Below are 15,671 nucleotides of genomic sequence, written 5' to 3'. Positions count from 1 at the left end.
GATGTTGAAAATGATGACTGTTAACTGCTGATCACTGCAACGCCCAACAAAGAATTTAAAAGGGGCGATCGTGGCTCAACAGTTGACAGCTCGTCTTGTGGTCGGAAGGTTGCCGGTTTGAGCCCCGGCTCAGACGGTCTTGGTCGTTGTGTCCTTGGGCAAGACACTTCACCTACCGCCTATATATAGTGGATAAATATATCCTGAATAGTGGAATTGTAAAAGTGCTTTGAGGGTCTTGAAAAGCACTATATAAATGCAATCCATTATTATAATCAGGTTTCTGCTTCTCACTAACGTCAGATTTTCCACGAGTCTTTGTTTTATATTTTAATACTTTCATTTCATTTGTTTGGTTGTTTTAAGGTTTTAAACCATGTTTAATGACCGGTTTTGGTACCTTCAAAATAAAAGTCCAACTAGAAAAACAGATTACTTGTAACATTGTATGGATGATACTTCATGAGCTCAGGTTTTAGGCAAAAGCTGAATCTGTTTACATTCAAACAAATAAAGACCCAACTCTCTGAAGAAACCTTCAAATATAAAGTTCTGTGATATTTTTATGCAAGTATAATTACTTAGCATACATACACACGTCTCTAACTTTGATAGTATAATATATTTAAAAGGCCTGTAGTTATGGTGAAAAAGATTTTGTTACAGTATAAAAAATAAGATTCACTGTTGAAGGGAGGGCATCACATTTGGTCCCACGTCCTGTTGATATGAATCAGCCACATTAGGATCAACAGGTCTTGTGAAAGACCAATACAAAGTGGTGTACACGTGAGAAGTGGAACGAAAATGATACATGATTCCAAATATTTTTTACAAATAAATAACTGCAAAGTGGGGTGTGCGTAATTATTCAGTCCCCTTTGGTCTGAGTGCAGTCAGTTGCCCATAAACATTGCCTGATGAGTGCTAATGACTAAATAGAGTGCACCTGTGTGTAATATAATGTCAGTACAAATACAGCTGCTCTGTGACGGCCTCAGAGGTTGTGTAAGAGAATATTGGGAGCAACAACACCATGAAGTGCAAAGAACACACCAGACAGGTCAGGGATAAAGTTATTGAGAAATTTAAAGCAGGCTTAGGCTACAAAAAGATTTCCCAAGCCTTGAACATCCCACGGAGCACTGTTCAAGCGATCATTCAGAAATGGAAGGAGCATGGCACAACTGTAAACCTACCAAGACAAGGCCGTCCACCTAAACTCACAGGCCGAACAAGGAGAGCAGTGATCAGAAATGCAGCCAAGAGGCCCATGGTGACTGGACGAGCTGCAGAGGTCTACAGCTCAGGTGGGGGAATCTGTCCATAGGACAACTATTAGTCGTGCACTGCACAAAGTTGGCCTTTATGGAAGAGTGGCAAGAAGAAAGCCATTGTTAACAGAAAACCATAAGAAGTCCCGTTTGCAGTTTGCCACAAGCCATGTGGGGGACACAGCAAACATGTGGAAGAAGGTGCTCTGGTCAGATGAGACCAAAATGGAACTTTTTGGCCAAAATGCAAAACGCTATGTGTGGCAGAAAACTAACACTGCACATCACTCTGAACACACCATCCCCACTGTCAAATATGGTGGTGGCAGCATCATGCTCTGGGGGTGCTTCTCTTCAGCAGGGACAGGGAAGCTGGTCAGAGTTGATGGGAAGATGGATGGAGCCAAATACAGGGCAATCTTGGAAGAAAACCTCTTGGAGTCTGCAAAAGACTTGAGACTGGGGCGGAGGTTCACCTTCCAGCAGGACAACGACCCTAAACATAAAGCCAGGGCAACAATGGAATGGTTTAAAACAAAACATATCCATGTGTTAGAATGGCCCAAAGTCCAGATCTAAATCCAATTGAGAATCTGTGGCAAGATCTGAAAACTGCTGTTCACAAACGCTGTCCATCTAATCTGACTGAGCTGGAGCTGTTTTGCAAAGAAGAATGGGCAAGGATTTCAGTCTCTAGATGTGCAAAGTTGGTAGAGACATACCCTAAAAGACTGGCAGCTGTAATTGCAGCAAAAGGTGGTTCTACAAAGTATTGACTCAGGGGGCTGAATAATTACGCACACCCCACTTTGCAGTTATTTATTTGTAAAAAATGTTTGGAATCATGTCTGATTTTCGTTCCACTTCTCACGTGTACACCACTTTGTATTGGTCTTTCACGTGGAATTCCAATAAAATTGATTCATGTTTGTGGCTGTAATGTGACAAAATGTGGGAAAGTTCAAGGGGGCCGAATACTTTTGCAAGCCACTGTAAATATAAAGTTTGTCGTTATTCACTTTTTGTTTTTCTTTATATTTTTTAGCTTTTTCCTTCGCTGGGCCCACATCCTCATTTTAGGTTTGACAGCGTTTTAGTAGGTAAAGGTGAATGCTTGGATACGAATTGAGCTGTGGTTTGGGGAAGGCCTCGGAGGGGACTGGCGAGAGCTCCCGGGCCAGGCAGATCCCCATGTACTAAATAGGAGTGAAGAATTTAAAGAATTGAGAACAAGGAGGGAGGGTGGGGCACGTAAACAAGAATTAACAGCTTGTAGGACTGGGGGAACCTATATAGATGACACCCAGAAGGAGCGTGTTTGGAGGCGTGGTCCCGCTCCTGAAATTCCGATACATAATCTCCATTAGAGCTGGAAAATGTGATGTTGTTTCCGGGGTAAAACCGCAAAGGATTGTAGGTACGAGTGGCAAGTGGTACTAGCGCACGCAGGCTTTCACAAAAAAAAAAAACAAAAAAAACCAGTCACACAGTGATAAACAGAGACACAAAGAATGGCAAGAAGCTATTAACTGCAATAGCCGGTCGCATGACAGGCATGGGAGGCCAATGGGAAAAGAGATCGGTTTTTATCGGATTCCTTCGTGGAAGAAAAATTGTTCAAGCCATGTTTCCGAAGTAACAAAGAGCCGACAGATGGCCTGGATTGCAGCCATTCAAAGACCAAATATAACTTTCCAGAACACTCCAGCTCACATGTTAGTCTGCTCCAAGCATTTGCACAAAGGTAAGTCTTCTGTTGTAGTTATTACGTAATTTATAACATAATTGTTGATGTAGGTTACAAATAAGTCTTATATTGATTTGAATTGAATTCGTTGCGCTATGCTGCTTTGTTCACTGTGGCTTTGCGGGCTAATGTTTGTTGTGTTTTGTAGGAAAACCAGCCTACAAAATGCTGGGAATGCGATCCAGACTGGGCACCCTCTATCAACCTGGGTCATACCGAGTTTAAAGCTGCTACCACAGCGAGATTTGATTGGTTAAGAGGGAGAGCGAGATCAAAACAGCCACGAAAAGTCCCGTATATATGTGCCCAAGTGTTGTATTGAAGCAAAATGATGAAAAACTGTTTTCCAGTATGTTGTTTTGATTTTATTTATTTTTTGCATTGTTCATTTGTTTTTCACCAAAGCAGCTAATAAAGCATAATGGAATACAATTTTGCCTCTTTCTTGTAAGATTCTATTATAAATGAAACAATAATGGCAGTTATAAATAAAGACAATAAACTGAATGAATTCTGAAACACTTATTTTATTTCTACTGGATCTGAAAATGTTGTATGATACTACAAAAGACAAATAGATTATCTCCTGTACAGGCCAACGCAAAGGAAAAAAAAATTAACGACAGCTGTAAAATGAAATGGTCCAAATCAGAAAATAGATACACGAAAGTAAACTGGACCTGACCTTGTTGCAGTGGTCTGAAGTTACTAAACATTTTGAGAGTGTATGCACTCACACTTAGGACCATATAATTATAAATATGTGCGTGATGAAAATTGGGCAGCACGCTAATGTCTTTAGTCCATTCTGTACGCTCGTATGGGTTTAACCCTTTCACTCCTTTGATTTTTTCCTCAAACTTTTTTTGCCTTTTCATCAAGTCTGTCTTTGTATGGACCTGCTGTATTCTCTTTCGTTTTGCACATAACTGTTTTTGGGGCAAATAAAATGCAAGTAGGGATTAAAACCGCAGAATTAATGGATACCGGTGCTGGAAATACTATCGCTTGATTCAGTGTTTTGATTTTGTTGCCATGGGTACCCACAATGGAAAGTTACACGGTCTGTTGATCTCTATACAAAAACAAACTGAAGAAACAAACAAAGTTATGTCTTTGAAATACGACAATTGTCATGGTGTGTGCTGTGCAGGCAGGAGAAGAGGACCCACACGGTGGACTCATTGAGGCAAAACGTGAACTTGAAAGCAGCTTTATTGCTGACCAAGGAAAACCAAACAGAAAACCTAAACTGGAGCTAGAACCGAAAGAACTGACATTAACAACACAACAACAAGTAGTGACTGACAGGGACTAAAATACACTGGCAGGCACATGAGGAAACCAGGAACAGGTGGGCACAGCTGTAACTCATTAGGCTAGACAAGACAAGAAAGTAAAGCAGAGTACACTAACATGAGACAAGACCTTCAAAGTAAAACAGGAAATCCACAGACTGAACTCAGAGACAATACTAACATAGTACAGCAGGGGTCCCCAATCCCAGTCCATGAGGGCCGGTGTCCCTGCAGGTTTTAGATCTGTCCTTGATCCATCACAGCTGATTTAAATGGATAAATTACCTTCCCAACATGTCTTGAAGTTCTCCAGAGGCCTGGTAATGAACTAATCATGTGATTCAGGTGTGTTGACCCAGGGTGAGATAAAACCTGCAGGGACACCGGCCCTCGTGGACTGGGATTGGGGACCCCTGCAGTACAGGGACCAGAGTGACATAAGGGGCAAAGGGGCTCGGAAATACAAAACAGACACCGAAACACTCATAACCATGAACAATAGAAGAAAACAGACTAATAAACAATAATACAAAATCAAAAACAATGGGCCGCAGGCCCAGGACCGTAACAACAAGTGACTCAAACAGTATCGCACATCCTCGCTGCAGGTGTGAAGAAGGAAACCTCAAATACAAAATGATGTAAATTTATGAAAATGTTTTGACAAAGCTTAAAATCCTACTGTCAGTTCTGTAAATGTTACATTTTAAGTTTCAAATGCGAACAGAATATTAATCCCATAGAGCAGCAAACAGCCCGGTACATGTTGTTTCTCCTAAATTTAATTCTGTCATTTGCTGTAAAAAATATATTTTATTTCGAAGGATCAACAGAAAATGATCAGGTTATCTTAAGAGGACCAAACTTTTAATGCATCAGCAGCTGTGTGTTATCAGGACTAACCGGAGATGAAGATGTTGCTGCCACTCCTGCTCCTCGTACTCGGTAAGAGCGCTCTTTGAATGCAAACACAACGACACAGCTGTTTGTGCTTTTAGACAACATAAAGTCTGTAACACGAGTTCACTGGATGTAAACTGACTGTACTTTACTCCCTATAACCCCCTCTGGGACTTCATGCAGGGCGCTCACAGGGTTACAGTTGAGTTCATATCTGTTTAAGATGAACTATCTGTGTGTTCCAGACGTCTCTGTTTCTTACTGATAGAACCACAAACCTGCCGGAGTGTAGTGACGTTTGACAAGATTAATGACTATGGCAAAAAAGAAGAATATAAATAGGGTTGGGCAAGTTACTTTGAAAAAGTAATTATTATAGTTACTTCTTCAAAAATAAGTAACCGAGTTAGTAACTGAGTTACAAGATTCTAAAAGTAATTAATTACTTGAAAAGTAACTATTGCGTTACTTTAAAAAAATGTTTAACCCTCTGGGGTCCAGGGTATAATTGGCCATTTTTAAATACTTTTGATTTTCCCTCTACATTTCACCTTTAAAAACCATTTACTTTGCCTTGTTTGGTATCATTCTTTTCAGCACAACCTCGTGTGTCTGAATTTACAGTTATGTTTTCATTTTGACATACTGTTGTTTTGGAGGAAGGTTCAGAGGAGGTTGGAGATTGTTACTATCATGGGCTCATCCGGTCAGGATGAGAATGAACAGTCAGCAATCAATTGCAGGTTTTGTCGTTTTATTGAATAATGGGTAAAAGAAAGACACACATGGACTGCTATCTCTGAAAGGAAAATAAAGTATGATTTAAGTAACTCAAAATAATACATGAACTCAGGAGACTCAAACAGAAACTCACCTCGGCTGCCGCCCCATGTGGGAGTGAAGAAAGAGTGAGCTGTATGTGAGTGCAGTCCTTATATAACGAGTGACAGGTGAGTGCAATTAAGGGCAAGCACCACACCCAATCAAAGGTGAGGAAAAGAAACAAGGTGCATCTGGTGACGTGAATGTGCTGAAAGGTGAGCCTTTACAATACTGTACTAACACAATTGATCTAAAATCAGACAAAAAACATAAAATCCGAGTAGAAGTTATATATTTTTTACTGTAACAACCACAAACATGTTTAATGAATCATATTTCATAACTTTACATGCAAATATAAATTGTCAATTTTAAAATCCTTTGCACAAGTTTTGCAAACAACAAAGTTATTTGCAGCCATTTACCTTTTACCCTTTTTCTTTAAAATAACCATTTCAAACTATTTACAGAACAATCAGCTGTTCTTCAATAAGATGCCACACAAATTATTTGTGCCACTCCAAAAACATAATTTCTGTCCACTATAAAGGAGAACATCACAGCCTGATACCTGCAGGTCTGACAGCAGCAGGTGTATCACTCCTGTTTCTACCTGGAGACAGCAGTCGCCTCATTGTTCTGACACACAACACAAAACTATCCACAACACTACACACTAACTACACAAGACAACACATCAACTACACACTCCAAACACGCTAAACGTCACAAATCTCTCACATCTCAAAACTCGCTCTCTCTCTTTTTCTGCTGTCTTTATCTCTCTCTCTCGCCGTCACTCCTAAAACTTCAGTTTTTTCTTTTGTTTTGTTTTGTTTTTTGCTCATAAGCAAAGAGTGCTTGCTGCGCTGTCCTTAGACAGTAAACGTGGTGAAACTATTGAGGAAAAAATGCCGCGTATATATTGTTTATCATGACTCTGGTTTTACGTGGCCTATCAACACAATTTAAAAACTGTATCACCTTGTTGCTTTGTCTTTAAGTGGTCATGTGATTGGCTTACCACGACTACTTTATTCTTCCTCAGTCAAACAGCAGCACTCATGCGATTGTTTTGCCCCCTTAGCTCCAGGTGTTGTGCCAAAAAGTGATCATCGGGCAGAAAGTGATTACCGTCCGCGGGAGTGCGCGCAGCTGCTTAAAGCTGTAGCGTCCAGATTGCTTACATGCAACTGATATAAGATGCAGTAAGCTGAAGACAGCTTCAACCGTCTGTTTGTTGAAAAATATTAATGTGACCGCATTTTCTTGTTAGTAACGGTAACGGCGTTGTAAAAAATAGGAATAGCAATTAGTTAGATTACCCGTTACTGAAAAAAGTAACGGCGTTACTTAGAACACCGTTATTCCCATCACTGAAAATAAACCTCTCCAATGATATGGACGAAATTTGGTTGTGTTGCCAGTTGTGTGTCACATTGTCCTTGGTAACACTTTTATGTGTTCTAACATTCATGTTCATTTTTCAACAAAATTTGGATATAAATAAGAGATGGTTTCCTCCTTTCACCTGAGTGTTGTTCAGACATCCATCAGTTTTCTTTAACATCTTTGATGTCCTTTCAGTTAGCGCCATACATGCCAACACTCCCGATTTTTCCGGCAGTTTCCAACAATGGAGGCAGCTACTTAGTTTTAATGCTATTCTTATCACTCTTTTTGGGTTGCAAAATAAACTTTTAGCATATTTTCTTTTAGCATATTTTCATATTCCCCCCCCCCTCCTTTTTGAATGTCTCCCTAATTCTGAGGTCTCAAGGTTGGCAAGTATGGTTAGTGCTTGTTGGATAAGAAAAATCCATGTTTGAATACTTTTCATAAAACATGGCTGAGATTGACGTTACATATTCTGCAACTTTCTGAAACCACTTTATATGAACCCAATGAAAAAATCCACTGCATACACATAACAAGTGTTTTTTGTTGTGTGTCCTTGTGTCTCCTTCCAGTTTCCCACCATGCCCTCTCCACAGTGGTGGAGGTGTATGAGGGGGAATTATCTGTCCTGTTGACTTGCAAGTACTCAGGTTTTATTCCTGAAAACCCCACAGTGCTGTGGACTCGCAATGATCTCAACCCCAAATCTGTCCACCTACAACGAGAAGCAACAGATGATCTGAAAGGACAAAACCAGCATTACAGAGGGCGCACATCAATGAGGCCTGATGCTCTGGACACTTTAGACTTCAGCCTCACTCTGAGAAAACCAACAAAGACTGATAGCAGCATCTATACCTGCTTCTTTGGAAATGAAAGAAATGAACTGAAACTGACAGAGATACAGCTGCATGTCAAAGGTAAGAAACCCAACACCTGTGATTATAAAGGTCAGAGGTCAAACTAAAGAGTGACAGAAAAGATCTTTCTAGTTCTGAAAAAACTGATAAAATAGTGGTAACGTTTTCTAGAAGCAACCACTCTGAAACACCAAAGAAGAAAATAGAATATGCAGGAAAACCAGCAGCTCACCTGCCTAATAGCGACAGACAATAACACAACATGTTCTGTTACTTAAGTGGGATTACTAACAGTAGTACTGTGAAGACCTGGCATAGTTTTGGCTCACGAGCTTTCCTGATATTTTTTCATGCAGAATAGAGATTTTAATGACTTGACTATTGACATTTATTTTTACTGGCAGCAGAGTCAGAGGTCAGTAACACAGATGCTCAGATCTCAGATCAGATCAATTCTATGATTAAAATCAGTGTGACTGCTTGTTGAGTCTGTGTTTCCACAGGCCCCGCTAGTTTAGAGACTTATTCCTCATGAAGAAAACAAGACAGTCAGCGATCGATCAATCTGGGAGGCCCCAGTTGGTGTCTCAGGAATGCACTTCAAATCCTACCACCAAATGACGCCTCTGCTTGTTGCCTTTTATTGAAAACACCGCTGCAACACACACAACAGTTTACACAAGCACCTCCCACCGTAAACCCCCCTTGGTTACAAAAGACAAGGCACTGTGTGTGTGCTTGAACCAAGCAGTAGGATCAAATTATTAAATTCAGTTCTTTGCATTCTTTTGGCGGTGAAGAAAAACTCAAGGCTCAAAGTGGTCTAACTGAAAAATTATCTTTATTTTGCATTCCCGGGAATGGGGAACTGTTAGGCGCTCTCATGCACCCACAGCTCTGAAAAAATCACAAGAAACACAATAACAACATTTAACAATTTGACTTAACACTGCTGCTTCTTTAGTCACAGAACATCTGGAAAATACTCTCAGCTCTTCATTTGTTCCACATTTTGTTATGTAACAGCCTTATTCCAAAATGGATGAAATCAGTTTTTCACCTCCAAATTCTAAAACATTGGCTTAAAATTTGTCCAGGTGTATTTAAAAAAAGCTAAAATCCACAGATGTACATAAGTACTCACAGCCTTTTCTGGGACACTAAAATATTAGCTCCGTTGAATCTTGTTCCCTCTGATAATATGTCAGATGTTTCTTGATTGGAGTCCACCTGTGGTAGATTCAGTTGATTGGACATGATTTGGCAAGGCACACACCTGTCTGTATTAGGTCCCATAGTTGACAGTACCTGTCAGAATCTAATTGAGTCTTGAAGTCCAAGGAATTGTCTGCAGACCTCTGAGATAGCATGCATTGAATTGAGTTTGCCAAAAAGTCTCTGAAGGACTCCTAGATCATGAGAAAGAAAATTCTCTGGTCTGATGAAATCTATATTGAACTCTTTGGCCTGAATGCCAAGTGTCATGTATGAAGAAGACCAGGCAACCCTGGTCACCTGGTCAAAACTCTCCCTATAGTGAAACATGGTGGTGGCAGCATCATGCTGTGGGATATTTCTTAGTGGACGGAACTAGAACATTTCCTAAATGCACCAGTGCACACAGAGGCCTTGTTAAAAACAACCTCCTCCAGTGCTCTAGATCTTGGACTGGGTGAAGGATCATCTTCCAACAGGAAAATGATCCTAAACATAGAGACAAGATAACAAAGGAGTGGTTTGGGACCACTTTGTGGTCTTTGTTCTTCAGTGGTCCAGCCAGAGTCTAGGCAAGAACCCAATCAAACATCTCTGGAGAGATTAGACAATGCCTTTGCACTGACACTCCTCATTCAGCCTGATGGTGCTTGAGAGGGTCTGCAAAGAAGAAAAAAGGAACTGCATAAAAATAGGTGCCAAGCTTGCAGCATCATACTGAGAAAGATGCAAGGCTTTAATTGCTGCCAAAGTTCAACAAAGTTTGCGAATACATGTTATTCTAATTTTTTATTTTTAATATATTTGTAATAATGTAAAGCAGTACCCTGTCATTGTGAGGTAAATGAATCATGGGAATCCCAGGTATTGTGTGTGTAGAAATTTGAGGTGAGAATGAATGTTGGAATAACAAAATGTGGAACAAGTGATGCAATTGTAATTTTTTGCTTTACTGTCCTCTCAGGCGAGCAGGTGGAGGTAAAGGTGGAGGAAGGGTCAGAGTCTGTGATCCTGCCCTGCAAAACAACATCTGACCTGCCTGAGGGCACCACAGTGGAGTGGACTCACTCTGACCCTGAACTGATGGTGGCCCAAGTGCATTCAAACAATAGTGATCACCCGAAACAGCTGGACAACCTTTACTGCGGCCGTGGAAAGATGAACAAAGACCTGCTGAGAACTGGAGACCTCAGTCTGACCCTGAAATACCCCACAGAGAGAGACAGTGGAGGATACATCTGCACCATCTACAGGGACAAAGACATCCTGAGACAGAAAGTAGTGCTGCAGGTCAAAGGTCAGATATGTAGATAAAGATCAAGGGTCAGTGTTACAACAGCACATCAGAGTTCAGAAATCATGACATTATTTTTGATATTGGTCCACAGAACGGTTTCCATCCTGGGCCAAAGCTCTCCTGGTTCTCCTGGTTCTTCTTGTGGTTTCTGGAGGTCTTTTATTTTATTTCCGGCAGTATTTCATGTCAGGTGAGTGTCTCCTAATGCATTACCCATAATGCCGATGGTTAGCAGGTGTCCTCTGGTGGCTCCTTGACTGCGGCTCACACAAACTTGTTCCAGAAGCTGAAAGAGTTGAGAGTTACAAACAGCTGATACAGAGAGCTGAAGAGAAACTTCCAGGTTTGTTCCAGAAGTCAGAAAACCTCCTTCAGACTCAGTCATTGATCAGTGAAACAGCTCCACAACATGACTTTACTAAACAGTGTGTGTGCTTCACTGCATTGATCTGACACAGAGGCTGCATGTGTACTTTATTTATCCCTGTAAAAGTCGTACTAAGAATAAAATCTCTTTCCAAGAGAGACCAGCGGAGTGCAGCAGATGTGAAAACAACCAATACAAGTGAACAGAAACGTGAATAATATATAATAAGTTTATATTACATTGTTGTAAACCAAGTATTGTTTCAGCATTTTGCTGTTTTCTAATATTATTACAAGTATAATGTCAGCAGAAATGGTCCCAATACAGAAATCTGTGGAAATCCATGCCTAGTTTTTCTTTTTGAAGAAAACTCCTCATTTACATGAGCAAACTGGAATCTATCAGATATGATTCAAAGCATTGTAGTGAATTTCCTTTAACTCTGGTGTGTTCTAGTGTTTGTAGTAAAATGTTGTGTCTACACTGAGGTCTAACAGGACAAGCACAGGAATAAGTCCTCTGTAACAGGTCATAAGGAGATCATTAGTAACCTTCACTACAGCTCATGTTGTGCTTTGTTGTCCTCTCAGTTTACCAGGTGGAGGTGGATTCAGGGGCGGACTCTATCTTGCTGCCCTGCAAAGCCACAGTTTGGCTGCCTAAAGATGCTAAAGTGGAGTGGAAGGACAAGAACAACAGGAAGGTCCACGTGTATGAGAACGGCTCTGACCAGCCTGAAGAACAGGACGATAAATACAAGAACAGAACAAAGATGAAGAGGAAGGTCCTGGAACCTGGAGACCTCAGTCTGACCCTGAAATACCCCACAGATGGAGACAACTCCACCTACACCTGCACCGTCTACAGCAGGGAGGGAAACGTCCTGATGACGAAACAAGTGGAGCTAAAAGTCAGAGGTCAGTGCTGTAGATACAGATACATGCTGCATCAAAGTGTCACATGTAGTTCTCCCACATCAGATGGATTATATCTATAGCAGCAAACAGCAGCTGATCCACAAATCTTTGTCTCTGTTAGTAAAGTTGGATCAGTTCAAATAGTTTGTTGCTCTGCACTTGAAAGCAGCAGTTTGAAATAGGGCTGCTCAATTAATCGAATTTTAATCGTGATTGCGATCTGGGCATTCAACGATCATTAAAAATGACTGAGCCGATTATTAGCTCCTCCTCTCACGCTGCTCCGTGTGGCAAATCGAGCGCACCTCTCTGCGTTTCGAACACGCGTCACAACAATTAAGAGGACCCGAGGGAAGCTCGGAAAGCTAAGCAGAATTTATTTGGTGAGGAGAGGATAATGGCTGCTGAAGAAAGAATGCCGTTGGTTGAAAAGAGAGGTAAAACGACTTAAGTGGTGTGGAAACATTATGGGTTCGCGGAGTCAGACGTGGATCAAGTAGACAGTGTGGAAACTTTGCTACGGTGTCGTAGCTGCACCACAGAGCAACACTACAAATTTATTCAATCATTTGAAGACCGCTCACAAAGTGACATACGATCAAACAATGAAGGAACATAGAGAAAAACTCTTGACAACACCTGCTTCATCCTCACAGACTTCCATTCACGCTCCCCTGTACAACGCGACTAAATATCCCACCAGCTCCCAGAGACACAAGGAGATAACAAACGCGGTAACGTTTTCCTCGCCAAAGACCACTGCTCAATTAACACAGTGAACAACCAGTATTATGCAGTATTTTGAAGTTCACTAAACATAGATGTTTACATTTTTCATTTATTTTTTATATTGCAAACATTTGCACTGTTATCAGTATTTGCACACTATTTTATATTATTTTTGACACCTTTAAAGCCATTATTCAATACACTGTTATTGTTAAATAAATATCGTCAAATAATCGAGATCTCAATTTCAGTGAAAATAATCGTGATTATCATTTTTCCCATAATCGAGCAGCCCTAGTTTGAAATGAGCTCAGCCTTAAACATGTGCAGCAGTAATATTGATCCATAGAACACTGATGGGAACATTTTTCTACACAATAAGTACTTTGACTTTTCATACTTTATGTCCAATTTGCCAGTACTGCAGTTTTGTGTGTAGTGAGGTGTTTTCATGGTGTTTTATTGGTGCTTTTACTAAAGGAAGGCTTCTATCAAATTCTTCCAAATGTTGTCAAACTGAGCTGTGTGATGAAGTGAGTGTGACAGAAACACTCAGACTGTGTTTCTCTGCTTCATCAAGTCAAATCTGGTCCTCAGAGACTGAATAAAGTCCTGTCCCACTAACAGCAGCTCCAACAGTCTGTTCACTGCTTTCTTCCTGTCAGTCTTCATCTTTCTGCTGCGTCTCCTCTTCACACTGACCACTTTCTATCTAACAGTGAGCTCCCAGTGAAGCAGCAGCATTCAGCCTGTTAGAGTCAACACAAATGTCTCCATCCAAGCTCATGTTGTGCTTTGTTGTCCTCTCAGTCCCCCAGGTGGAGGTGGAGGAGGGGGTGGAGTCTGTTCAGCTGCCCCTCAAAACCACACTTCACCTGCCTGAAGATGTTATAGTGGAGTGGAAGGACAAACATGACAGGAAGGTCCACGTGTATGCGAATGGCTCTGACCAGCCTGAAGAACAGCACCAGGTTTACAGAGACCGAACGAAGATGAATGAAGACCTGCTGAAAACTGGAGACCTCAGTCTGACCCTGAAATACCCCACAGACTGGCACACTGACACCTACACCTGCACCGTCTACAGCAGGGAGGGAAACATCCTGCTGAAGAAACAAGTGAAGCTGAAAGTCAGAGGTCAGTGCTGTAGATACAGGTCAAAGGTCAGAGGTCAGACTTATGATGGTGGTTCAGTCTCAATGGGCTCCATCCAATAATGTTACAGTGTTAGCATGTCTGATGTTTGTGGCTGTTTTGGTTTTTATTTGATTTCCAGCCAAATGTAAAAGCTTCAGCAGATGAACTGTAGGAGCAAAGTTCATGTGTGAGACTTCATCTGAAAGGTAACATCTTCTAGTTTCTGAACATGTGTTTGTTTAGCATGTGGCTAAAACACAGGTGAAGCTAAGTCAGTTAAAATATCAGTAAAAACCTTCTTTGGTCCTCATCTATAATCAGTCATATCTGAGTCACAATAACTAGAAGATGATTTCTAGCAGAACTGTGAAAATCTCCACATCCTTTCTCCATGTTATCATCCAAAGCTGTGTGAAGTTTCAGAGGCTCAGTCTGATGTTCTCTGATCTGTTTCTCTTGTTTAGTGTCTTTAACCAACCTTTCTCTTTATTTCTGAGCTTTCTAAGGACTTTAACTGATGCATCAACCTTTGAAAATGAAAAGAAATCAGTCAGATTCATGGCTGCATCAAAGTATCAACTCCGCCAAGGATGGTCCCAAGCCCTGCTGCAAAAGAAGGAGGGTGGTCGCCCTGCCGAAGTGACCAGAACCAGCTTTCTGGGGAAATGGGGCATGAAACTGTATAGATCCAAATCGATCAACGTCGCATATTCAAGATACTGCATGAGGGACTCAGGATGCTGGTGAGAAGTGGACTACTGTCCAAGGTAATATTCGAATTTCACTGAAAGTGGCAATCAGCATCGGTATATGGAATGTCCGCACGGGACATCACGTTGGCCAGAAAGAGATCATCGTGCAAGAGAGCTAGTGCTGCAACATCCAAATTGCAGCTTTGTCTGATCTTCGTCTAATGGGATCAGGTACTACCAGCATCAAGCCCTCTTCCTCCAATGAACCGATGACACTCTATTATTCTGGGGTAGAAAAGCGTTAATCAACCGACGGCTTCAACCAGTGTCCTCGCTTTCCAACCCATTTCAGAACGCCTTGCCAACCTCACCATCAAAGGAACAATCACGATGTACAACACCTCTGCCTATGCGTCAACAGAGACCAGCTTGGATGCGGCCAAGGACAACTTCTATAACAGTCTTTGGCTCATCTTGGACGCAACTCCAAAGACTGACCTCATCATTATTGCTGGTGATCTGTGTGCCCACATTGGATCTGAATGACTTGGCTGGGAGGCTACCTTGGGGCATTCCCGCCATGGAGAGATTAACTACAACGGACTTCATCTTTTGTCCTTTGCTGCGACCAACAAAATGGTCATCGGGAATACCATCTTCCAGCACCCCATTAAACACCAGCTCAGCTGGAGAAATCCTAGTGGAAAGGATTCGGCAATGCAAGACTATGTGCTAATAAATGCCCGAATCTGATCATCCCTTCAAGATGTCTGTGCAATGAGGGGCTATGGCTCTGATCACTACCTTGTTCGTGCTCAACTACAATTGAAATTCGAGCACATGAAGTGGATGCCATCCAAGTTGCCCTGGCTGAACTGGAAACGGCTCAGAGATGATGGACGTCGCCAAGAATTCCAACTAGAGCAGGGTGATATGACCAAAAATATTTATCACGATATACATTTGAAAATTTGCGATAACGATATAACTGACAATATAATTGACACAAGATAAAATA

The 15,671-nt window shown here is 41.3% G+C and overlaps 1 protein-coding gene across 1 annotated transcript; it reads left to right on the top strand.

Moving 5' to 3' along the window:
* Nucleotides 1-4,647: 4,647 nt before the first annotated feature.
* Nucleotides 4,648-15,167, top strand: LOC134623121 (uncharacterized; the record flags this gene model as incomplete). Its single annotated transcript, XM_065469817.1, has 8 exons — nt 4,648-5,264; nt 8,012-8,359; nt 10,479-10,811; nt 10,903-11,001; nt 11,769-12,095; nt 13,635-13,755; nt 13,804-13,961; nt 15,006-15,167. Coding segments are annotated over exons 1-8 (1,585 nt in total), but the record flags the coding sequence as incomplete, so codon positions are not given.
* Nucleotides 15,168-15,671: the final 504 nt, after the last annotated feature.

This window comes from Pelmatolapia mariae, unplaced genomic scaffold (genome assembly GCF_036321145.2).
Source record: "Pelmatolapia mariae isolate MD_Pm_ZW unplaced genomic scaffold, Pm_UMD_F_2 NODE_ptg000405l+_length_16454_cov_1, whole genome shotgun sequence".
Classification (NCBI taxonomy): domain Eukaryota; kingdom Metazoa; phylum Chordata; class Actinopteri; order Cichliformes; family Cichlidae; genus Pelmatolapia; species Pelmatolapia mariae.
This window is presented reverse-complemented; position numbering and strand designations above follow the sequence as displayed.